At 36.9% G+C, this 26,233-nt stretch overlaps 1 protein-coding gene across 6 annotated transcripts in view; it reads left to right on the top strand.

The window, feature by feature from the left end:
• ALG12 (homolog of asparagine-linked glycosylation 12) overlaps positions 1-26,233 on the top strand; it is a 65,181-nt gene that overhangs the window by 21,729 nt on the left and 17,219 nt on the right. For 4 of the 6 annotated variants that reach the window (XM_083070734.1, XM_083070731.1, XM_083070732.1 and 1 more), the window contains exons 8-11: positions 10,136-10,194; positions 23,721-23,789; positions 23,910-24,013; positions 24,746-24,817. In XM_083070734.1, coding sequence (XP_082926860.1) covers positions 10,136-10,194; positions 23,721-23,789; positions 23,910-24,013; positions 24,746-24,817 — 304 coding nt within the window. Of the gene's footprint in view, positions 1-10,135; positions 10,195-15,293; positions 15,366-23,720; positions 23,790-23,909; positions 24,014-24,745; positions 24,818-26,233 lie in introns of all 6 variants that reach the window. The other 2 variants (XM_020384352.3, XM_029268922.2) reach the window with 2 other exon arrangements.

Genomic DNA, 26,233 nt, shown 5'->3' on the forward strand with positions numbered 1-26,233 from the left:
GGAGTATTTTTTGAAGCGAATTCCGGAGTTGTGTTCGTCTGAGTTGGGCGCACCTTTCTACCCTATCAACAACCCCAACGGCTACGGTGGCAGCCGCAATGGCCGGACAGCGGCGGCAGTGGCTACTGTTGCAGTGGAAACGGAGCTCTCAAGATCGGGAGCTCTGATACCAACTTGAAAAGGAGAATGATTTTATTATTATCATTCATACATATTACATTTTCCTAACACCTATTTGTAAAAATCTAATCTTCCAAAATAAGGAAGTAAGGAAAAAATATTCTGAAAAATAAACTAGAAGATTCTATAGATATTTTCTCTAATTAGGAAGATTTTCCTCTAATTACAACACTTTCCTTTTGGCAAAGAAACCAAATCCCATGTTTTGTTCTTCTCCAATGCCTCCATTTCTGTATCCATGGCTTGCTTCCAATTTTTATCAGATAATGCCTTTCAAACATTAGTGGGAATTGAAATAGAGTTTAGATTTGCAAGAAAGATTTTATGAGTTGGAGAAAATTTGTGAAATGAAAGATAATTTGAGAGAGGATAAAAAGGTTTTTTTGTGCATTTTCTGGTTTCTTTTCTAAAAGCAATTGGAAGATAAAGATCATTGTCAGGTTCTGGAATTTCTATTTCGTTTTGGGAAGTTGAAAGATTATCATTTGAAGATAAAAAAATCAAAGTTTGTTACCCGATCTGAAAGAATTGGATTGGCCTCTTGGACGAGTGTCGATTCAGGAATGACCTTTGATCTTGTGTAAACCAGATTTTTCCCAAACCTTTTATCATTTTCAAATTCAACTGGTGCATTTTTTTCTTGAGGTTCTGGTGCTTTTTCAGGTTCATGTTCAACTGGTTTTGGTGCATTTTCAGGTTCTAGTTCTTGGGTTAGATCATAAGAATTTAACTCAAGAGTTGGAAGGGTTGAAGCTTCAAACCGACTCTCCCCCTGAAGATAAGGCTGTGAAAAATAATTTTGTTCCTAATGAAAGGTGACATCCCGAGATATAAAGAATTTATTTGAAAGAGGATAATAACACTTATACCCCTTGAGTATAGGAGTATCCAACAAAGACACACTTTAGAGCCCGAGGATCAAGTTGCCCCAATCTGGACCATGAACATGCACAAATGTGACACACCCAAAGACCTTTGGTACAAGGTTGCTAGAGGTGGACAGGTTAGGATAGAATCAAGAAAGTGCATCCATAGGGCTCCTAAATCCCAAGATTTTAGAGGGAAGACGATTGATATGATATGTTGCTGTGAGAACAGCCTCCCCCCAAAAACTTTTTGGAACATTTTTTTGAAACAATAAAGCTCGGGTTTGATCTAAGAGGTGTCTATTTTTGCGTTCTGCAATTCCATTTTGTTGGGGTGTTTGCATGCAAGAAGACTCATGAATTATTCCCTCTTTTTGACAAAAGTCATGATTTGATTGAAATACTCTTTCCCATTGTCCGACCTAAGTTTTTTTATAGACACACCAAATTGATTTTTATTCATTGAGAAGAAATTTTGAAAGACATTGCTTACTTCAGATTTGTGTTTAAGTAGGAAAACCCAAGTAACCCAAGTGCAATCATCAATAAACGTCACCAACCAACGAAAATGTGCTTCTTTTTGTACTTGATGGATAAGGTACACGCTTGTGTTTTGCGATTTCACACACATCACATTGAAGATAATCAATTTTTATTCCAGAAAACAAAGATGGAAACATAACTTTGACGGTTTCAAACGATGGATGTCCAAGCCGATAATGAAAGAGTAAAATATTTTCTTCTTTTGACAATAAATATTTTGACATGAGAGAATGAGACTGTTTTTTTTTTTTTTTTTTTGTTTTTTTTTTTTTTTTGTTTTTTCTGAAATGGACAAATTTGGCACCTCAAGAAGATAAAGGCCATTCCCTTCTCTAGCACCTCCAATCATCCTCCCCGATTCCTTGTCCTGGAATACACAACAATTATTATTAAACACAACATTACAAGAAATGTCATTTGTAAGTTTTTGCACTGAGATAAGATTTGTGGACAATTTGAGAACGTGAACAGCATTTTTTAGGGTTATGAAGGGATTTATATGGATGTTTCCTATACCAGCTACAGTTATAAGAGTCTCATCTGCAGTTGCTATTTTCTTATTGCTGGGACATGGAGAATAGGTAGAGAAGAATTCAGATGATAGAGTCAGATGATATGTGGCTCCAGAATCAAGAACCCAAAGAGATGGAATAATTTTTGAGACATTAAATCTGAATGAAACAGGAAGCATACCTGAATACTGTTAGGCAACTGGCATTAAAAGAGAGAATAAAAGGATAGAAGAGAGAAATAAACAATACTAAGAGTATTTGTTTTTGGTGTGTCTTAAACCTTACAAGGTGCCTCTATATATATAGCATAAGGAAGAGGCAAGCATTACAAACTAAGTGATGTGGGACTTAATAAGTAAGTTAAACTAAACAATGTGGGACTACTTCAATTTTAGAACTTAGACTACACACTTAACAATTCTCCCACTTGGAGTCTGAGTTCTAGTTAGCTTCCTTGTAAGCATCGAGTTCATATGCTCCTTCGCCTAGTGCAGCTTTCTTTATCTTCAATTATCCCTGAAGACCAGCTGAGGTAATGCAGAGCCTCAGTTTGTCAGTTGTAACAGTCTTAGTTAGCATATCTGCTGGATTTTCTGATCCTGAAATCTTCAGCAGAGATAATTCTTCATCATTTATCAATTCTCTAATGAAATGATATCTTAATTGAATGTGCTTGCATCTAGAATGGAAGACAGGATTCTTCGCAAGACATATAGCACTCTGACTGTCACTGAACAATGGAGCGTTCTTTTGTTCTTTCCCTAATTCACTGAGAAAGTTCTTTAGCCAGATCATCTCCTTGGCTGCTTCTGAGATAGCTATGTACTCAGCTTCGGTAGTTGAGAGAGCAACTCTATTCTGAAGCTTAGACTTCCAACTCACTGCAGTTCTCCCCAAGGTGAAAATGTAACCAGTGGTGCTTTTTCTAGTGTCCAAATCTCCTCCCAAATCTGCATCAGAGAACCCTTGTAAAGTGAAATTACCTCTTTTGAAGAGCAAATTTATTCCTGAAGTACCCTTCAGATATCTTAATATCCACTTTACACCTTCCCAATGCTTCTTCCCGGGATTCGATAGGAATCGACTGACAACTCCAACAGCATGTGCTATGTCAGGTCTGGTGCACACCATGGCATACATTAAGCTCCCAACTGCTGATGCATATGGTACTCTTGACATGTGGTCCTTTTCTTCAACTGTCTCTGGAGATTGCTTCTTTGAGAGCTTCATGTGAGTTCCCAAAGGGGTGTTCCTGATTTTGGCATCTCCAACATTAAATCTGTCAAGAAGCTTTTCTATGTATTTCTCTTGAGACAACTTCAAGACTCCTTCTAGTCTGTTTCTAGAAATCCTCATGCCAAGAATTTGTTTAGCTGGACCAAGATCCTTCATCTCGAAGTGGTCTGTCAATTGCTGCTTTAGCCTGTTAATTTCTGTCATATTTGGCCCTGCAATTAGCATGTCATCAACATATAGAGCAAGGATAATATAACTGTTAACATATTTCTTAACATAACAGCAATGATCCATGTCACATCTGCTAAATCCTGAGTTTTGCATAAACTCATTAAATTTTTTGTACCACTGCCTTGGTGCTTGTTTCAAGCCATACAAGCTTTTATGAAGCTTGCATACAAGATTTTCCTTGCCTGAAACTTTAAAACCTTCTGGCTGAGTCATATAAATATCTTCATCTAAATCTCCATGCAAGAATGCAGTTTTAACATCTAACTGCTCCAAATGAAGATTCTCTGCAGCAACAATGCTCAGTATGACTCTGATGGTAGTCATTTTTACAACTGGAGAGAAAATTTCTGTGAAGTCAATTCCTGGTTTCTGCTGAAATCCTTTGACCACAAGTCTCGCCTTGTATCTTTTTCTGCCATCAGATTCTTCCTTCAGCCTGTAAACCCACTTGTTTTGTAGAGCCATCTTTCCTTCTGGCAATTCAGTTAACGACCAAGTACCATTCTTTTGAAGAGATGTCATCTCATCCTTCATTGCTAACTCCCACTTGACAGAATCATTCCCCTGTATAGCCTCATCGAAGTATTCTGGCTCACCAGCATCAGTCAACAATAAATAGTGCAATGAAGGAGAATACCTTTCTGGTGCAACTGAAACTCTGCAGGATCTTCTCAAAGGAGGAGATGCTGGTTCTGATTCAACCTCTATATTTGTACTCTGGCTTCTGTTGGTTATGCCGCTTTCTGAAATTTCTTCAAGTTCTACTTTCTCAGAAGGCTCTGGCAACTTGTCTGTATCAATAGATTCTGCAGAAAATCTATCCTTATAAAATAGATTCTCATTAAAAGTGACATTCCTGCTTCTGATGATTTTCTTGTTTTGGTCATCCCAAAATCTGTAGCCATACATGTCAGAACCATAACCAATAAAATAACACTTTTTGGCCTTGGGATCCAATTTGTCTCTACTATCAGAGTCTATCAAAACATATGACACGCAGCCAAATACTCTTAAATGTGAAAGATTTACCTCCTTCCCAGACCATACCTCTTCAGGCAATTGATAACCCAAAGGAACTGATGGTCCTCTATTTATGAGATATGCTGCTGTGTTGATTGCATCTGCCCAAAACACCTTAGGCAAGCCCGATTGGATCCGCATGCACCTAGCCCTCTCGTTCAATGTTCTATTCATTCTTTCTGCAACACCGTTTTGTTCTGGTGTTCCTGGTATTGTCTTGATCATTCTGATCCCATGTTCTGAACAGAAGTTCTTGAATTCGTGGCTATTATACTCTCCACCATTGTCAGATTTCAGACTTTTCAACTTTAAACCTGTCTGATTTTCAACTTCTGTTTTCCATCTTTTAAACACAGAAAACACGTCAGATTTATTTTTGAGAAAATAAACCCATACCTTTCTCGTAGCATCATCGATAAAGGTGACATAATAGCATGAGCCTCCAAGAGATTTCACTGGAGCTGGCCCCCAAACATCTGTATGCACCAATTCAAGCCTTTCTGTTTTCAGTGTCTTTCCTTGCCTTGAGAAACTAATTTTTCTATGTTTTCCCAAGATACAGTGTTCACAAGTGCCGACATCTACGTGCTTTAGTTTTGATAACTTACCCTTTGTCGCCATTAGCTTCATTCCTTTCTCACTCATGTGCCCAAGTCTTTGGTGCCACAAGAATGAATTATTGGCAGCCTCAGTAACTGCTATCATGTTCTCATCTGCAACCATGTAAAGTGACCCTCGCTTCTTTCCACGAGCGACAATGAGATTGCCTTTCTTGACTTTCCATGCTCCATCTCCAAAAGTGGTTTCGTGCCCTTCATCATCCAGCTGCCCTACAGATATTAAATTTCTTTTTAAGGCAGGGATATGTCTGACATTTTTCAGTGTCCAATGGCTCCCACTTGAGGTCCTGATGGCAATATCTCCTTTTCCAACAATATTCAGAGGTTTGCCATCTGCAAGGTAAACCTTTCCAAACCTTCCAGAAACATAGTTAGTCAACAATTCATTAGAAGGAGTGGTGTGGAATGACGCACCTGAGTCCATAATCCATGACTCAATAGGACTATCTAGGCTGCAGATTAATGCATCGTCTATCTCGCCCTCGCCAGTTGCTGCATTTGCTGATTCATCATCGTCACGTTTCTTGTGATTCTTGTTTTTCTTCGGAGCTTTGCATTGATTGGTAAAGTGACCTCTCTTGTCACAATTCCAACAAACAATGTCATTCCGGAATTTTGGTTGACCTTTAGCTCTTGACTTTGATCTTCCTCGGCTGTTGTAACCTTTTTTAGTGGTTCTTCCTCTACTTTCAGTATTTAATGCTGAACTGGAAGTAGAACTGGAAGGTTCCTCGGAATCTCTCCTGCGAACATCTTCGCTCAAGATCAGGTCGCGAATGTCGTTGAGCTTCAACTTGTTATCCCTTGCAGAACTGCTGACTGCAGTAACAGTTGCAGCCCAACTTTCCGGTAATGATGACAATAGTATCAATGCCTTCACCTCATCTTCAAATTTGATTTGTACTGACTCTAACATAGCAAGAATAGTGTTAAAATCATTAATATGATTAATCACAAGGTTACCTTCTCCCATCTTAAGGTTGAACAACCGACGCATTATGTGTACTTTGTTGGCTGCAGATGGTTTCTCATACATGTCTGATAGTGTCTTCATCAGACTTGCAGTTGTCTTTTCATTGACGATGTTGAACGCGACATTCTTGGCCAATGTCAGCCTGATCACGCCAAGAGCCTGTCGATCTAGCAAGTTCCACTCTTCCTGTTTCATATCGTCTGGCTTCTCCCCTATTAAGGGTTGATATAACTTCTTTTGATACAGATAATCCTCTATCTGCATCTTCCAGAAGCCGAAGTCTTTACCATCAAACTTCTCTATCTTCACCTTCCCTTCTTCTAATGCCATTGCTCTGCTGCTGAGAAAAGCTCTTGCTCTCTAAACTGAGACTCTCTCCTCTTAAACTGAGGAATTATGAGAAAAGCTCTCACTCTCTAAACTGAAGATTATTCTTTTCTGTTGTGGAAGATCAGATAAAACTGCAACCACAGAGCATACTAAGAATACTCTCCTCTCACTCTCTAAACTGAAGATTATTCTTTTCTGTTGTGGAAGATCAGATAAAACTGCAACCACAGAGCATACTAAGAATACTCTCCCGAACCTAGAGCTCTGATACCAGTTGTTAGGCAACTGGCATTAAAAGAGAGAATAAAAGGATAGAAGAGAGAAATAAACAATACTAAGAGTATTTGTTTTTGGTGTGTCTTAAACCTTACAAGGTGCCTCTATATATATAGCATAAGGAAGAGGCAAGCATTACAAACTAAGTGATGTGGGACTTAATAAGTAAGTTAAACTAAACAATGTGGGACTACTTCAATTTTAGAACTTAGACTACACACTTAACAAATACGCCAAAGAACAAGTACCTGATGGTTTTTCAAGGCTGCTGAAAAAAACTCTCATCCTTTCTATCTCTTTTTGACTCAAGCTCTCATCCTTTCTGTAGATGGTTCCTAAAAATTGATTGTTCGGGGGTGGATGAACAACCTCCCCCTCCATGACAGAAATCTGGTGGTCACCAGAAAAATAGCAGAAAAAAAAATGTCGGGAAAACAGAAAGGTTGTCGGAAAGACGCCGGAAAGCTTGACAGCTTCAAGAGCCCAGCCAAGCTTGCTTAAAAAAAAAACTATGCGTTGCGGAAGCAGAGCTGCTTAGATTAGGAGCTCTGATACCATGTTAAAAGAGAGAAATAGGGAACTCATTTTCTGATTATGCTTGAGTGTATTACCAATCAGCAAAATGATCTTATTTATAATGATAGTGGTTACAAAGATAATAAATGACATCAACTATTTCTAAGACAACAATTAAAAATACCACAACTTCCTAAGATACATTGAACTAAGAAACTAGGAAGAGTAACAATCATTAAATACTCCTATTTCCAATAGTAACAATCATTATATACTCCTATTTCCAACAGTGTAGGTCAACAATTTGTTTTTCTAATAGGATTATGTTCTAATGAGGCAAATTAATTTCAACGTTTGGCTCAAAGAGGTAACAAGTTTTAAAAAATTTTAGGTTGGCTTTTTGGCTAGTGGCTAAACAATTTGAAAATGCCTTGATCATGTCCTAGCACACAAATGAAATCACACAATTACAAGATTAAAGCAAAACCATTTGAAAATGCGAGCATGCTATTTGTGGGTCTCTAAACTCATTGGCTAGGCTTTTTGAAAATGCAACACATCATGCCATCGCCATGCCACAATTTCCAGCCCTAGAGAAATAAACATAAGCATCAATAGTAGTTTCATCTCCACAATTTTCACAAATGATTATGTTTTTTATCGAATAGGTAGTCAATTACTAATTATCAAATTAAGGTTTTTTTCATATGAAATTCCCATACAACCCAACAATTAGGAAAAGAGTAAAGTGCGGCAGTACTTGAAATAAAAACAGATGCTGAAAAGATAATAAACTAAAATGCTAGAAAAAGAAAAGAAACGCTTGGCCATTTAGATTGGCCCTATGCATCATCCGCCTCCTTTGACTCCTCCTTGTCGTCTGAAGTGTCATCTAATGTGTCTGAAGCTCCACCTCCTTCATGGCTCGCGGCTTGCTAGTCCCCAAAGCCTACTGACCATGCGACTTGAGCTGCATAATTCTTAGGAGAAATGCAATGGTAGTGGTCCTAGACTCTAGTAGTCATGTGAAGTGAGAACCGTCGTAGGTCCTCCATGATGAGTCTGATTGCGAGATGGTTTGCAACAATGGCAGTCCAAATCTCTGCATCACCATTTGGTGCTCTTCAAAGAGCCCGTGGTACCCAAGGTGGTGGTAGTGCTCCTTTTGGCTTTCAAAACTTGTATATGTATTTGGGGTTGATTGCAAGTTGGATGGTGTTGTGAGTTGCATTGTGAGGGGTGTCTACCAGTATACCCTCTGCTCTACATAAGCCATGAATCAAAGCCAAGAAACCAAGGCAGCCCTTTTTAGCTTTTGCAAACTCATAGATCCTATGAGAAATGTAATGTAATTCCCTATGTCAATGGTTTTACGTGTCATTATAGCATAAATGAAGTAGGCCATGGTGGCTACAATGTTAGACATGTGCATGTGTAGGGCTACATTGGCCAAGATGAAGGTTGTCTAGGCTTTGAGTAAAAGTCTTGAGGTAGGACGTCTGGAGGTGTATTGGAATGTTCTGTTTAAGCCCTGACAGCTCATCCACAACCAGGTGCACACAGGAATTCCTGTATCATTGTGTAAGAACTGGGATGTAGACAGTGGCACCCAAGTACTCGTTGGTAATAGTACCATCATAATCAATGGGTACCCCCTCAACCTTGCTCTGTTGATGATGTGGAACTCCGTCTGGAATGTAGGCATTGACATAGAATTGCCAAACACCTGGTATGCTGAATTTTTGGTCTGGTTCTGCTAGAATGAAGCAACTTACTCAAGAGTTAAAGTTCTGTGAAATTCAGCAAATGAAGCTGTGTTGTAATAACCAGGCAACTCTTCATGTTGTATCTAATCCAGTGTTTCATGAAAGAACTAAACATATTGAGACTGTCATTTTGTTTGAAAGAAGCTGCTGTCCAAGGAGATTTGTACCAAATTCATCAGTTCAAATGACTAGATTGTGAATAGCCAGATTCTTAACCGTGTCTTTGAAAGGGCGTCGTATTCAGTCCATATGTTCCAATCTTGGAGCATACAATTTAGTTGTTCCAGCTTGAGGGGGAGTGTTAGAATATTATATTTTGTATTATCATTATCTGCCCCGTGTAAAAGCTGTTTTTATCTTATCTCTGTTATGGCTGGCTGTCATAGCCTCATAGGGATCAGACTTTCCCTTTTTTTGTATGACGTACATCTGTTCTCTGAAATATAATTAATAATACATATTTGAAGCTGAGTGCAGTAGTGAAACTCATTCAGACTTTCCCCTTGTCAAACTTCTTTTTTTTCTCTCAAGTTGTGAAAGAGAGAATGAGAAACTGTAAATTCTGATAAATTTTGCAGAGAATATATGGTAACAACTGCTACCTCAACAGTTGGTCAGATGATAGTGACTAATGTAATTGAATCACAGAAAACTAATCCTTAATACATACGGGAAGCTAGCAGAACCAAGGGCTGGCAGAGAGCTATTACATGAAGACACTTTGATATGCTCTAACAAACATAAATAACCCTAATAAGAAAAAATTAAAAGTTTTAACTTTTTTGTTTCATATATATAAATATGAATGTGTATTTTAAAACAATACGATTAATTTTTCAAAATTTTAATAAGAAATTTTTATAACATGTTGATAGAGTGATAAGTTACAAAGACACTGAGAAAAATGTATAAATTATTAGAGAAATTTTTGTTACATCAATTCAGTGAATTTTATATATTATATCCTATTTTAATTTTCCATCAAACTTGGTCTACAATTTTATAAGGGAATTCTATATATTACTTTCCATCAATTCAGTGTACTTTCTCTTGATTTATTTTGCAGTGAATTTGGCATATGGATACTGGTTCAAGGGGCGTTTTTATGCATCTCTAAACTCTCTGGTATGAATGTTGTGGTTTTATGTTTTCAGTGCCAGAATTAGTTTCTTAAACCAGTCTTTCACATTAAAATTGATATTTTAAAGAAAAAAGTTCAACTTCTTATCAAGTCTATGATAGGTACCTGTTTCAGAAAAAGAATTTAAAGGAAATAGTTGCTAGAAATAATAAAGGAAAATCTCAACAAATAATATTTCCAACAAGAGTGTTCGTATGGAGTGGATAAACTTCCACAAGATTACATTAATTTACTGAAAAAATTACTTTCACTTCTCCTAAACAATGCAATTGTTGTATTGGTAATGAAATCAAGAGAAATATTCTCTCAAATCTGGTTTGGTATAGGCAATGACTATAGAATACCTGCTGCTGCTGCTAAGGCTTGGTATTTGGATTGTTGACAAGTCAAGAAATTTTGATCCCCCAATTCCACCTCTTGTTTCTATTTAGGCCAGAAGAAAGTGGCTGCAAGCCATTTCAGTGTCTTTAAATAGCCTCCATGTCTGTGTGTGGGATTGTTGTGGGATTCGGTAAGTAGTTTTTCCTTAAGAAAAGGAAGATTAGGAATCACTAAATGCTTTTCTAAAATAAAGCCTGTTATTTGCTATGTGGAAATTTGGATGGGACGCTGGATCCTCAGACAAATCAGTCAAGGTACCCATTATGTATGGAAAAAGCTATGAATAGAAGGCAAAGTATGCAGATAACCTTAAGAGGCTTGGTTTTCTCCCACCCCTTCACACTTTTCTTGAATTCTCTCTCTCTATTCTTTTATATCTGTAACAATCCCAAACAAATACCCCTCTCCCACACCTCTGCCACGTTTGCAGTTTGTTATCATTGGTTACATCTGCTTTCCTTGCCCACTTGGGCTTCAGCCTCTAAAGCTCTTTTTTTTTTTTTTTTTTTTTAACATACACCTTAGTGATAGGAGGTTTGCTGACAACATTGATGCTGCTTGAGGTGGATAATTTAGTGTCATTAGTGAAAGTGCTATCAGTTATGGAATTGGAGATGCTACTTGGCTTTTAATTGCTACTTTCCAATTTTGTGATGGTAAATATTGGCATTTATAGAGACAAACTCAATGCCCTAGATTTGAATTTCCATGTGTGGCGTCTCTTGCACATCTTAATGACTCCTCCTTTTTCATATGCTGAAATGTTCAATTGATAGCTTATAATTTGATAAAAGGTATTTAGTAATTAACTTCTTAAACATATAACTATATGGAACTTCTTAGAGTTAACTTATTTTAGTAAAGGAAAATTAGAAAGAAAGGAGTGGTCATAGTATTCAATAGCGGGCGGAGCGGCCGCTATCGCGGCGCTCTGAAGCAGAGCGGCCCGACCCCGCAATTTTGATGCTGTTGCGTCGCAGATGTGTGTCGCGGCTGGAGCGGCCAAAAACTACGGAATCGCGGCGCATCTTGGACAGACCTTTCATTAAGGGTAAGTCTGTCTTTTCAGTTGGGCTTTTTTTGCCCTAATTCTTCCTCTCCCTCTCGCGGAACCACTCGTTTTCTCATGTCTCGCACTCCCTCGCCTCTCTCTCTCTTGGAAAATTGATTCTTCTCTCTCGAGGACGACCGTCGACGCACTCCAGTTCCGACGCTCTTCCAGTCCCGCGACGCACTCTAGTTCCGAGGCAGTCCTCCAGCTCTGACGCTCCTCTAGCTCCGACGCGCCTACGCCCATTGTTTGTCTTCTTTTGTCTTCTCTGTTTCTATTTTATAATTCAACAGAATTTTTTTTAATTTCTCATTAAATTTAATTAAGCAGATTTTTTTTTTAATTCCTGAATAAATTTAATTTAGCAGATTTTATTTTTAATTTCTGATTAAATTTAATTCAGTAATTTTTTACTTTCTGATTAAATTTAATTCAGCAGATTTTATTTTTAATTTCTGATTAAATTTAATTCAGCAGATTTTACTTTTAATTTCTGATTAAATTTAATTCAGCAGATTTTTTTTTTAATTTCTGATTAAATTTAATTCAGAAGATTTTTTTTTTAATTTCTGATTAAATTTCATTGAGCATATTTTTTTTTAAAAATTTCTGATTAAATTTAATTCAGCAGCTTTTTTTATATTTTTATTTTTATTTTTGATTAATTCAGCCGCTTCTCTATTTCTAATTCAGCAGCTTTTTTTTTTTTTTTAATTTCTGATTCTATTATCTTTTTATTAGGCTGTTTTTGTCTTTGATAATCATTGTAATCATGAGCCGAGGAACTGAAACTAATCCCAATTAAGTTCCCACTCCCAGAACAGAAATGTTTAAGCCCATTGGTGACAATATTGATGTCTTTTGGAAGTGGAACAACTTAAAAGACAAAAATAATAGGAAGAGTGTCACGTGTGATTTTTGCCTAAAAACATCTACAGGAGGAATTACTAGAGCAAAAAAACATCAACTTGGAATAAAAGGCGATGTAGGTGCTTTTAGAAAAATTCCTGAGGATCTAAAATTGGAAATGAAAAGGCTGCCTATGAGAGTTAAAAAATTGCCTTAGAAGTATATATGGAGTGTGTAGATGAAAATGAAGAGGAGAATAAAAGGCGATGTAGGTGCACTCTCACAAAATCCTGTTTTACATTCACGATCCAAGCATATGGAGCTTGATATCTTCTTTTTTGGTGAAAAGGTGCTTAACAAGTCCCTCGTTGTTTTGCATATTCCTACCCAACATCAGTTTGCTAATGTTCTGACCAAGGCCTTGTCTCCCAAGAGATTTCTTCTTCGCTCCAAGCTCAATGTTGCTGATCCATCTACTATGTTTCATCCCCCTTGAGCTTGTAGGGGGTGTATTAGAGAAGAGAATAGGATAATAAATCCTTTTATTTGTTGTATTATTTACATGTATTCAAATGTATTTTTCTGCTTGTATTTGCTAACACTTTAGGTTAGTTAGTCTTATTGGCTTACTAACTCTTGAGTTAGTTAAGTCCGTTAGGTCTATATATGTAGGTGATACCTCTCGTGTATCACTTTATCAAATTCTCTTTGATTCAATAATATTGTCCTTAAGAAATCCTCTTTCAATTCTTTCTCTCATAAAGTAGAGGAAGAAGAAGAATATAATTCTAATGCTAGTGGGGGTGATGAATTTGAGGGAGAGGAAGACTTTAATCTTGATGAGGAAGAAGATTAAACTATAAGTTTAATTTTTTACTTACTTAGAGCTTTAGCACTTTGTTTTGAAGACATTTTATATTATGTATTATTTGAGTACTATGAATTTTTAATTATTAAAAATGTTTAATGCATGAATTTGGAGTTATTTTTTTTATTTTTTTAGCTTTTATATATATATTATTAATTATTTAATATATATAAAGTAATATTAAAATAGAGGTTATCCCGCTCCTTGTCATCTCGCTATCCCATTTTTAGGGTTGACCGCTTCGCTCCGCTATCCGGGATTGACTACTATGGGAGTGGTAAAGATACAATTATGGTGATAATATTCTGTTGGAATACAAGCAAAGTTTCACATCTTCCAAACAAAAGGATGGATATGGGTTTATATACACACGATTGTCTGCATTGGTAGAGAGGCCTTTTGAGTGGTATCCAAAAGCAAAGCTGTGAGGGTCGGGTCCAAAATAGACAATATTTAACTAATATGAAGACATGTGTATGTGTGTGGTAACCCCCAGTGCACAACAAAAGGGGTTTATTCTCACAAGATCTTGTTGTGTATCAGGGGTTACCACACACATACACATGTCTCCACATTGGTAAGATATTGTCCGATTTGAGCCCAGTTCTCACGATTTTTCTTTTGGATACCACCCAAAAGACCTTTCTACCAATGGAGACAATCGTCTATATATAAACCCATGTCCATTAGGGGTGTTCATGGATCGGTTTTTTGAAAAAATCCGAATCGAACCGGTTTATAAAAGTGGATTGGTTGACCGATCCATTTTTTATAAAGTGGATCGGTTTGGTGCGGTGCGGTTATCCATTTTTTACTCATATATGGATTGGTTTTTTTAGAAAACCGAACCAAACCAAACCGATCCATTTTGTAAAAAAGATATATGAAGTGTATAAGAATACCCGCCCTTTTTTTTTCTATTGAAATGAAAAAAAAAGCTTACACCTTCTGTCACATACGATAAAAATCTTGAGACAAATTGCAACCATTAACTATTAATTTATGAATGATTCTTGAATATTTGAATCTAGAATGGTTTTGTAAAAATGGATATGATATTTGAACCAGTTTCATAAAGTGGATCGGTTCGGATTTTTTTTCAAAATGGATTGGATTTTTCAATGCGGATCTGATCAGTTATGGATCGATTCGGATCAATTTATATTTTTTGCACACCCCTAATGTCCATTCTATTGTTTGAATGATATGGAACTTTGCTTGCATTCCAACCTGTACTTGGTCCATTTTGACCAAAAATGAAGGAACATTTTTTAATATTTTATGGGTGAAAAAGTGGACTGTACATGGCAATTACTTGTTTTTGGAAACTTCAAAGGGCAAGAATACCTTGTGAGAATATATCTATATATTCTTGCCCCTAATCAACTTTGAAAGGAAAACTCATGAGCTTCTGCAGAAGGTTGTTAAAGTAGTGTAATTTATGGTGTGATGACAGTAGTGCAATGTCTCTGGGTAGTGCATTCCATTCCTGAAATATTTTTTTAAACTTGAACTAGATGTGGGGATTTTTCAATGTGCATAGACATTCGGGAAACATTCTTTAATTCAAGTGATCAAGCTTTTATAGTATGTTAAATAGCTCACTACTATATCATTTATGTCATTTTTTTTAATTCAAAATCATTGAAATTAGTGTATTTTTTTTTGGGGTACATAATTTAGCATCATTTTGTTGTCAATTTGAAATTAAATCATTTTGTGGAAGTGATAATATTTTTTTATATTAGTTCTAATTCAATACCTTTGCATATATACACATACACATAGTGAGATGGGGGAGGTGACTAACCATTTTATGGTTGATGTCTAAAATGGTTTTTGGAATTTGTTGGCTCTTTTAATTATTAATATCATAGTATGTTTGATATCTTCGCCTCTTCTGAAATAATTTCTTGGCACTTTTGAATTATCAGATTTTTGCTACAACTGTATTCAGATGTGACATGCTGTTACTTCTTTGTCCCATTGGGCTGCAACTTCTTTTGGTACGTTGTGCTTTTCTGTAACTTGCTTATCATTTGTTATTGTTAAAAGAGAGAAATAGGGAACACATTTTCTGAATATGCTTGAGTGTATTTTTCCACTCAGCACAATGATCTTATTTATAATGATAGTGGTTACAAAGATAATAAATGACATCAACTATTTCCAAGACAACAATTAAAAATACCACAACTTCCTAAGATACAATGAACAAAGAAACTAGGAAGAGTAATAATCATTAAATACTCCTATTTCCAACACCCCCCCTCAAGCTGGAGAATAAATATTTTCCATTCCCAGCTTGCATATTATTCTCTCAAAATCTGGACAGCGCAAGCCTTTAGTAAGAATATCTGCAAGTTGTCTTTGTGAAGGAACATATGGAGTACAAATCAAACCACTATCAAGCTTTTCTTTGATAAAATGCCTATCCACTTCAATGTGTTTGGTTCGATCATGTTGAACAGGATTATGAGCTATGTTGATTGCTGACTTAATATCACAATAGAGTTTTATTGGTCCATCCCATGTAATCTTCAAGTCTTCTAGGATAATTTTCAACCATAGTAGTTCACAAATACCTTGTGCCATAGCCCGAAATTCAGCTTCAGCACTAGATCTAGCAACAACATTTTGCTTTTTACTTCTCCATGTTACTAAGTTTCCCCCAAGAAATGTGCAATATCCCGTAGTAGATCTCTTATCAATAATTGATCCTGCATAGTCAGCATCAGTGTAGGCTTCAAGACTTGTATTTCCATTTCTTTTATATAAAATTCCTCTTCCTGGAGTCCCCTTGAGGTACTGCAGAATTCTGTATATGGCATGCAAATGAACTTCTCTCGGACAATGCATAAATTGGCTGACCAAACTTACAGCAAATGCAATATCTGGCCTTGTGTGAGACAAGTAAATTAATTTTCCAACCAAACGTTGATACATCTCCTTATCCACTGTTGCACTCTCGTCTGAGTTTCCTAATTTGAGATTTGTGTCCATGGGAGTTGTTAGATATAGTTTTATCTTATAGTTTTATCTTATGGTTTTATCTTATAGTTTTATCTTATGGGCCTAGGCCCACTACTTTGTATTTAAACACATCTTTTACTTTACAATACACAAGGAATATGTTCTCTCCATTCACCATTACTCTCAACATGGTATCTAGAGCCTAATCCTTGACCTCCCGGTGGACCCACTGTTCATCGGTACCCAGAAAACGTGTCTCATTCCGTTTTCCGGCTACCCACCTCGTCGTACTTCTTTCCGGCCGTTTTTTCTCTATTCTTCCGGCATTTTTCTTCACTGCCGCCGCCGTCCACCGCCGCCGCCGTCGACCCACCCACCCTGGTCGCCTTGCTCTGGCGACTCCAACGCCACCAGTCGCGTGGCGAACGGAGATCGCACGCGCCCTCACGCGCCGATCTCGTTCTCGCGCCCTTTCTCTCTCCTCCCCGCCGGCCGCCGTGCGTGGCGGCGCGTCCGGCCACCTTTCCGGCAGCGACCACCGGCGCCGGACTCGCCCCGACCTCCTCTACCCCGATCTACTATTTGTTTTGTGATCGGACCTCGTTTGTCACGGATCTCTTCCTTCTCGGGCCGTTTTTCTCTCTCCTGTTACTGTTTCTCTCTCCTGTTACAGCTCTCTTCAATGACTTCCTTAAATGGTATGAAGAACGTCAAGCTTCCAATTCCACTGCTTCTGTTGCGCACACAGGCCCTTCGTTTGTTGGTCTCACTCACTCCACCTCTCTTGGCCCTTGGGTCCTAGATTCTGGTGCTACCAATCATATTTCTGGTAATCGGTCTCTTTTCTCATCTCTTTCTACCTCTGCTTATTTACCCTCTATCACTATGGCTAATGGTTCTTGAGCCACATCTCATGGTGTTGGTACTGTCCATCTTTCTCCTTCTCTCTCCATTGACAATGTCCTTTATGTCCCAGAGTCACCCTTTAATTTATTATCCCTTAGTCATCTTACTCGTTCTCTTGATTGCCTTATTTCTTTTACTAAAGATTCTATCTTCTTACAGGACCGGAGTTCGGGACGGATGATTGGCACCGGATGTGAGTCTCATGGCCTTTATCACCTACGCATGCTCGTATTGGTTTGGTGGCGGATTCCCCTTCCCTCATCCATGCTCAATTAGGTCATCCTAGCCTTGCCAAGCTTCAACATCTTGTACCACGTCTGTCTAAGTTGTCTCATTTGTCGTGTGAGTCGTGCCAGTTAGGCAAACATAGTCGTAGTTCCTTTTCTCCGAGTGTCCACAACCGAGCATTGTCTCCTTTTGCTTTAGTTCATTCTGATATTTGGGGGCCGAGTCGGGTCCCGTCCACTCTAGGATTTCAGTATTTTGTCACTTTTATTGATGATTACTCTCGATGTACTTGGCTATTTTTAATGAAATCTCGTTCCGAGTTATTTTCCATATTTCAATCTTTTTATAATGAAATTCAAACTCAATTTGGTGTTTCTATTCGTACTTTTCGTAGTGATAATGCTCGTGAATACCTCTCTCACTCCTTTAAAGCCTTCATGGCTTCCCATGGCATTCTTCATCAGACTTCTTGTGCATATACCCCTCAACAAAATGGGGTGGCTGAGCGCAAAAATAGACACCTAATTGAGACCACTCGCACCCTTTTACTTCATAGTCACGTTCCTCAACCTTTTTGGGGTGATGCTGTTCTCACTGCTTGCTATCTCATCAATCGAATGCCATCTTCTGTCCTCAACAACCAAATACCTCACTCTATTTTATTTCCAACTCAACCTCTTCACCCTCTACCTCCTCGTGTCTTTGGATCTACGTGTTTTGTCCATAATCACAATCCTGGTCTTGACAAACTCTCCGCTCGGTCTCATAAATGTGTCTTTTTAGGGTATCCTCGGTCTCAAAAAGGGTATAAATGTTTCTCACCCTCCCTTCGTCGCTACTTAATTTTAGCTGATGTCACATTTCTTGAGTCTTCTCTCTACTTTTCATCTACTTCCTCTTCTCCTTCCTTTTCTCCTACACCTGTCCTTGCCCCTTCACCCTTACCTCTTGTCTTGGATACTCCTCTTGTGTCTGCTGTGTCACCCGACCCACCACCTCTACCTCCACTTCAAGTTTATCATCGTCGGCAACGCTCTAGCCTTCCCATTGGACCCCCACCCGACTCTACTTCGGTGCCACCTCCTTCATCTCCTCTGGCCCAACCACTTGAGTCTGACCTCCCTATTGCCCTTTGGAAAGGTAACCGTTCTACTCGTAATCCTTCCCCTCACTATATTACTCTGAATTATCATCGGTTATCCCCTCCCAATATACTTGTCTCTCTTCTCTTTCCTCTGTGTCTATTCCTAAAAATGTAGGTGATGCCTTGGCCTACCCTGGTTGGAGACAAGCCATGCTTGATGAACTGTGTGCTCTTCAGAACAATGGTACTTGGGATCTTGTTTCTTTGCCTCCTGGGAAGTCTGTGGTTGGATGTCGATGGATCTTCACAGTCAACGTTGGTCCTGATGGCACCATTGATCGACTCAAAGCTCGTTTGGTCGCCAAAGGTTATACTCAAATTTTTGGATTAGACTATGGTGACACTTTCTCTCCTGTTGCCAAGATGACCTCTGTCAGACTATTCTTAGCCATGGCTGCTCTTCGCCGTTGGCCTCTCTATCAACTGGATGTTAAAAATGCCTTTCTTCATGGGAATTTGCTTGAGGAAATTTATATGGAGCAACCTCCTGGGTTTGTTGCTCAGGGGGAGTCTTTCGGTTTGGTATGTCATCTCCGCAAATCACTTTATGGTCTTAAGCAGTCTCCAAGGGCATGGTTTGGTAGATTCAATACTGTAGTCCAACAGTTTGGTATGACTCGAAGCGAAGCTGATCATTCGGTCTTTTATCGACATTCCACTGCTGGGTGCATCTACTTGATAGTGTATGTTGATGATATTGTTCTTACTGGTAGTGATCATCATGGCATTTCTCAGATAAAACAACATCTTTGCCATCACTTTCAAACAAAAGACCTTGGTAAACTTAGCTATTTCTTGGGGATTGAGGTAGCGCAATCTACAAATGGAATTGTAATATCTCAAAGAAAGTATGCATTGGATATTTTAGAGGAAACTGGGCTAATGAATTCCAAGCCCGTTGATACACCTATTGATCCTAATGCTAAACTTCTACCAAGTCAGGGGGAGTCTTTCTCAGATCCTGAGAGGTACAGAAGACTGGTTGGGAAATTGAATTATCTCACGGTAACTTGTCTTGACATCTCTTTTGCGGTTAGTGTGGTGAGTCAATTTCTCAATTCTCCATGTGCAGGACATTGGAATGCAGTCATCCGCATTCTGAAGTATATCAAAGGTGCTCCAGGAAAAGGTTTATTATATGGCTACAACAATCATACCCAAGTTGTGGGATACTCAGATGCAGATTGGGCAGGCTCTCCCTCTGACAGGAGATCCACCTCAGGTTATTGTGTCTTTATCGGTGATAACTTGATTTCCTGGAAAAGTAAGAAGCAGAATGTAGTTGCAAGATCTAGTGCAGAAGCAGAATACCGTGCTATGGCCTCTGCTACGTGTGAGCTTATTTGGCTCAAACAGTTGCTTAAAGAACTGAGATTTGGCGAAGTTACACAGATGACTCTCATATGTGATAACCAAGCTGCCCTTCATATTGCCTCAAATCCAGTATTTCACGAGAGGACCAAACACATTGAAATAGATTGTCACTTCATTCGTGAGAAGATTTTATCTGGGGACATTACTACTCAGTTTGTTAACTCTACTGATCAGTTGGCAGATGTCTTCACCAAATCATTACGGGGTCCTAGGATTGATTATATTTGTAACAAGCTTGGTGCATATAATCTATATACACCAGCTTGAGGGGGAGTGTTAGATATTGTTTTATCTTATGGTTTTATCTTATAGTTTTATCTTATGGGCCTAGGCCCACTACTTTGTATTTAAACACATCTTTTGCTTTGCAATACACAAGGAATATGTTCTCTCCATTCACCATTACTCTCAACAGGAGTACTCATAGGTTTACAAGCTGCCATGCCTGTCTCCTTCAATAAATCTGTGACATATTTCTATTGAGATATGAAAATGCCTTTCTTAGAGTGAGACACTTCAATTCCCAAAAAATATTTCAATTTCCCAAGTGTTTTTATCTCAAACTCCCTTGCTAGTTGTTGGCTTAAGAGAAGTTGTTCTTTCCGATCATTACCAGTGACAATTATATCATCCACATATACTAACAATACAGTTACTTCTCCTAAGAAGGAGTGTTTGATGAATAAAGTGTGGTCCCCTTGGCTTTGCTTGTTTACTAAGGCAGTCATGACCTTGGTAAACCTTCCAAACCATGCTCGAGGGGATTGTTTCAATCCATATAGAGCTTTCTTTAACCTGCAAACAGAATTGGCAGCAGCTTCATATCCTGGTGGTACCTTCATATAGATTTCCTCCTCAAGTTCCCCATGTAAGAAAGCATTTTTCACATCAAATTGCTGTAATTCCCAACCACAATTTGTAGCAAGAGATAATAGTACCCGAACTGTATTCATCTTTGCAACAGGAGCAAAGGTTTCTGAGTAATCTATCCCATAAGTTTGTGTGAAACCTTTAGCAACCAATCTCGCCTTATACCTCTCAATTGATCCATCTGCCTTATACTTCACTGTATATACCCATTTACAACAAACTGGTTTCTTTCCTTTTGGCAAAGAAACCAACTCCCATGTTTTGTTCTTCTCCAATGCCTCCATTTCTGTATCCATGGCTTGCTTCCAATTTTTTATCAGATAATGCCTCAAAAACATTGGTGGGAATTGAAATAGAGTTTAGATTTGCAAGAAAAATTTTATGAGTTGGAGAAAATTTGTGAAATGAAAGATAGTTTGAGAGAGGATAAAGAGGTTTTTTTGTGCATTTTCTGGTTTCTTTTCTAAAAGCAATTGGAAGATAAAGATCATTGTCAGGTTCTGGAATTTCTATTTCGTTTTGGGAAGTTGAAAGATTATCATTTGAAGATAAGTTTACATCATATACCTGGGCAGCATCTTTAGCCTTGGAATAAGTTTGCTCTATTGCATCCCAAATTTCTTTTGCTGTGCTGAGAAACATAATGGTATCACTAATTTCTGTATTCATAGAATTCCATAGCCAAGCAATGATCAATGCATCTTCCTCATCCCATGCTTTAAAATTTGGGTCTCCTTCCTTTGGACCAGCACCAGTCAGGTGGTTGATTTTCCCTTTTCCTTTCAATATTGTGCGAATAAGTTGTGACCACTTTAAATAATTTTTTCCATTCAACCTATAGGAAGGATGAATGCTCTGCAAATCTCCAAATTGATTATTTGGGGGTGGATGAACAACTTCCCCTTCCATGACAGAAATCTGGTGGTCACCAGAAAAAATGTCGGAAAAACAGAAAGGTTGCCGGAAAGTCGCCGGAACGCTTGACAGCTTCAAGAGCCCAGCCAAGCTTGCTTAAAAAGTATGCGTTGCGGAAGCAGAGCCCCTTAGATTAGGAGCTCTGATACCATGTTAAAAGAGAGAAATAGGGAACACATTTTCTGAATATGCTTGAGTGTATTTTTCCACTCAGCACAATGTTCTTATTTATAATGATAGTGGTTACAAAGATAATAAATGACATCAACTATTTCCAAGACAACAATTAAAAATACCACAACTTCCTAAGATACAATGAACAAAGAAACTAGGAAGAGTAATAATCATTAAATACTCCTATTTCCAACAGTTATCTTCTCCTTAAATGTTTGAGCTACTAATAGAGATCCTGTCAAGTTCACATCGTGCTTAACCTGCATGCAAATTGCAAGATACTGTCAATTCTTTAATTTGTTTGTGTTGAAAATCAGAACAGAATATACCCATTTATTATTCAAAAGAATAAATCCTAAATCCTAAATCCTAAGACAAAATATTTCCTGTTCATGCGTATTAAATGTATTTTTCCTATCTAATAAACATTTGTTGTGTAGTTGAGTGTTGAGACACATGGATTCAGCCTATTATGTCTTTATTGTTCTCCCTTTTAACAGTTTGATGTGGAGGATATCTAATGAGTTATGAACTTATGATGCTTCCCCCTACTTGTACTGTTCTCATTTTTCTGATAAACTTTCTTTATATTTTTTTAAAAAGAAAAAGAAGGAAAAAGTCTTATTTTCTGTTGGATGCTTGATCTATTCTTATTTTCTAACACCACTCTCGGTGTCTATTAAAACTGTTGCATCCTATTCCTTATCTTGCTTTTCATAATGTTATTCTGAGTTTGATGACAAGTGAAGGAATTATTTCCTGGTACTGGAATATGTGTATTTATTCCATAGAAACTCTGGATTTCTGATGTCAATATCTTGATAATGTAATAAAGATCACATTTCCTGTAAAAACAGAGAAGAAATTCTATTCTGATATATAGTCACTTTGTTTTGAATATTTACAGAATATGTTTTGTAAAATTAGTCTTTAAAATTAAGGACATAATAATTAGTTAGATGGCAACAGATGCAAAAACTAGTAGTTAGGTAATAACATTGGATGAATGACCAAAACAAGGGGAATAGATTCCTAAACCACTATTAGTTAGGAATGTAATCTATGACATGTCCTGTCAACAGCTCTAATATCGATGTCAACATTCTCGGTATTTCAATTTTAAGGCTTTCAATTTCTGAGTTGTCTATCATTGCACTCTTCAACACTTCTGTTGCTTTGTCACTGTCTTAGAAGTTATAGGATGATCAACAATGGTGTTTGAAATGTTTGATTGGCTCACCATAGAATCCCTATGCTGGAAAACCACCATGATTGCAGTCACCCTTGGCCTGCCTCAATTGTGGCCTTGTTGGGAAAGCATCAATAGAAAACTGCTGTAATTTTGGTCACCCTTGACCTGCCCTAATTGCAGCCTTGAGGGAATGTATTTAGCCACACATTGACTAGAGATATGACTTAAATAAATCTCCAGTTACAAACTTGTAGGATTGAATTAAGCCCCAGCCCATGTTGTAAAATCCTATTTACTCAATGTATAACATTTGTTTAACATTTAAATATAGAACTTTGTTACATTAACTATGCTTTTGTTGTTATCAATCATTGGAGAATAGTGTTTATAATATTTGGCATTTATTTGTGAAGAGATATTTGGCATTTGAAGTTCATTGTTCTGTTCGATGAATTTTCTTATCCTCATTTTCTGACCTTGCAATTTTGGTTGAATTATTATATAATTGATTTTTTTTTTCCTGACAACTCCAATCTTATGGTAACATGATCATGCTTTGTGCCTAATAAAATTCATCTCTTGAAGGGAAGACAAAAAAAATTTCAGTATTGGGTGCTCTAAAACACTGCACTTGGATGGCCCTCTTTTGCATAGGTTGGTGATGTACTTTTTTATTTTAGTCTGCAATTTAAATAAAAATAAAAAAGAAATTTATGCATGATAGGGATGCTATTGTTAAAATTTGATTCTAACATTAAGGTCTCCTGATCGCAGGTCTAACCATATTGGTTGATTCAATTATGTGGAAAAGATTATTGTGGCCTGAATTTGAAGTCTTTTGGTTTAACTCTGTGCTAAACAAGAGCTCTGAATGGGGAGTATCCTTCACCAAGTTTATATTGAACAACTGTAGAATATACAAATATATACATATTTCATGACCAGGTTAATTTTAATTTTCTTCTGGTTAAAAAACATTTCTTGTTTTCACAAATAATTGCAAAAATGTCATCTTGTTTTCACTTCCTTTCCTGTTTCCAAAAAACTGTACAGGAAAAAATTAGAACAAAATCTTATTTTAACTACTTCTTGTCTAAATCATTGAAAACAGAGGTATTTCTGAAAGCATAAAACATTTTATCCAAACAGGCCTGCTACCTTTTATTTGAGTGTAAACTGTAAATGATGAAGCTACTTCTAGTTTAAAGGATAACAAGGATTTACAAGAGAGGATCTTTTGTCACCTTTCTTGTTCAGTTTAGAGGTTGATTTTCTGAATCGGATCCTTTCAAATGCTGTTTGTGGATAATGATATTGGTATTGGTTTACAGGTGGTTATGGTCTTTCTATTAGTCTTAAGTTTTCTGATGATACAATTCTCATTTTAGAGGATAGCTTTCAAATGCTTTTTGTGGATCGGGATTTCAGTGTATTAGAATTAGGGTTTGGGTGTTTAGTGGCTAATCCTTGTAATCTTCATTGATCTGATCGTTGACAAGGCATAATAACCTTATCATTATCTAAAATCTGCATACTGTATGTTGCCTTTGATGACACTGTCCTATTTGTTTTTGATAAGTTATTACATTCCTTGACTATATTTTTGTTAGACACATGCTTTCCATTGGTACTTCACCTCAGCACTTCCTCGTTCACTACTTGCTGCATATCCACTTTCACTGGTATGTGTTGGATTACCAAATATCCTCTAATTATTTCATAACTTATGTAGATTTCTAGCTTGAGATGGTGGTTTCTTCTACTTCCAGTGAACTGGTTAATATTTTGGAACTTAAATATGAAATACTTTGGGTTTTCTCCTTAAAATCAAACTGTCTAAAGGTAGAACCAAATTTTCCTTTGTCTAGTTTGAGCTGCCACTTATAGTTTAATACTTTTGAACTATGAATTAATATAGAACATATCTAACCTACTTGCTTTGACAACTTTTTCTTATTTTTTTGAGCCAGTTCAAACATCTGGCATGAGTACACCTAGTCATCTATGCTCTTGAAAACCTAGTTTAAATGATAATAAGATATTTGATAATATAGCTGCTGTCCTCAAAAAATGTATCATAAATATTTGTATGGGAAGGAAATAAATAAATAAATGATTTTAGATTAGGAGAATTATATACACTATACAATTAAAATTGTAGAGAGATATTCGATTCACATTTTTGTTTAACATTTCATTCCTGTGATTGGGACTTTATTTTTCACAGTTTATTCACTTGTCTGATGCATGAATCTAGCTCAACATGAAGCAACTTGTCTGATACATCAAATGATATACTTCTTTCAAGAAGTTTTTTTTTTTAATTGAATTTTTGTTTTACTATTTATTTATTTATTTATTAAATATTTTCCCTTTTCTATAGTTTTTTTTTTTCTCCAAGTTCAGAGTTTTGTGTATAATTCTGAGTTTCCTAGTTTTCTGAATTTAATTATTTTTATTTCCTTGCACTTTTTAGTCGGTCACTATGCTGTATAATTTGTGAAAAAAGTTATTTCTATTTATTTATCAATATAGCAAATTACAGGAACGAAAGTAATGTATAAAGTAATGCAGTATTTGTGAAGATTCCCCAAATAATCTCTAAATCGTCTGGCCTGATTATCATTAATGAGCCCTACTTAAATTCCCTGATCTGTTAAGAGATTCAATGACTTATTTTTCAGGAGTATGGAAAGTTTGATTAATATCAACCATATGTTGATTGAAAGGTGGCTGTTATATTAAGGAAAATGGATTTTAGTTTTTAACAATTTGGACGCTGATGCAGAATGGAGCAGCATTAATGATTATTGTGTTATTTATGGATTTTTGTTATTCTCATAAATTTTAGAAATTCCTTTTATTTGAGTGATGTCTTATTATTTTAGACTTTAGTGGTTTTATCTTTAAGTTATATATATGTTCTTAAGAAAAGTGTTGTCTTGGTAAAATTTCCTATGTAGTTTAATTTTATTTGGATTTAACTTTTTGGGAAATTAATATTTAATTAGGATTTAGCTAGGATTTTATGCTTGAATAGGATTATATATTTAACTGGGATATTCATTATCTTTGGGTTATAAATATCTTTTGAGTTC

Source organism: Cajanus cajan, chromosome 3 (genome assembly GCF_000230855.2).
Source record: "Cajanus cajan strain Asha chromosome 3, NIPB_CcT2T_4, whole genome shotgun sequence".
In the NCBI taxonomy this organism is placed as follows: domain Eukaryota; kingdom Viridiplantae; phylum Streptophyta; class Magnoliopsida; order Fabales; family Fabaceae; genus Cajanus; species Cajanus cajan.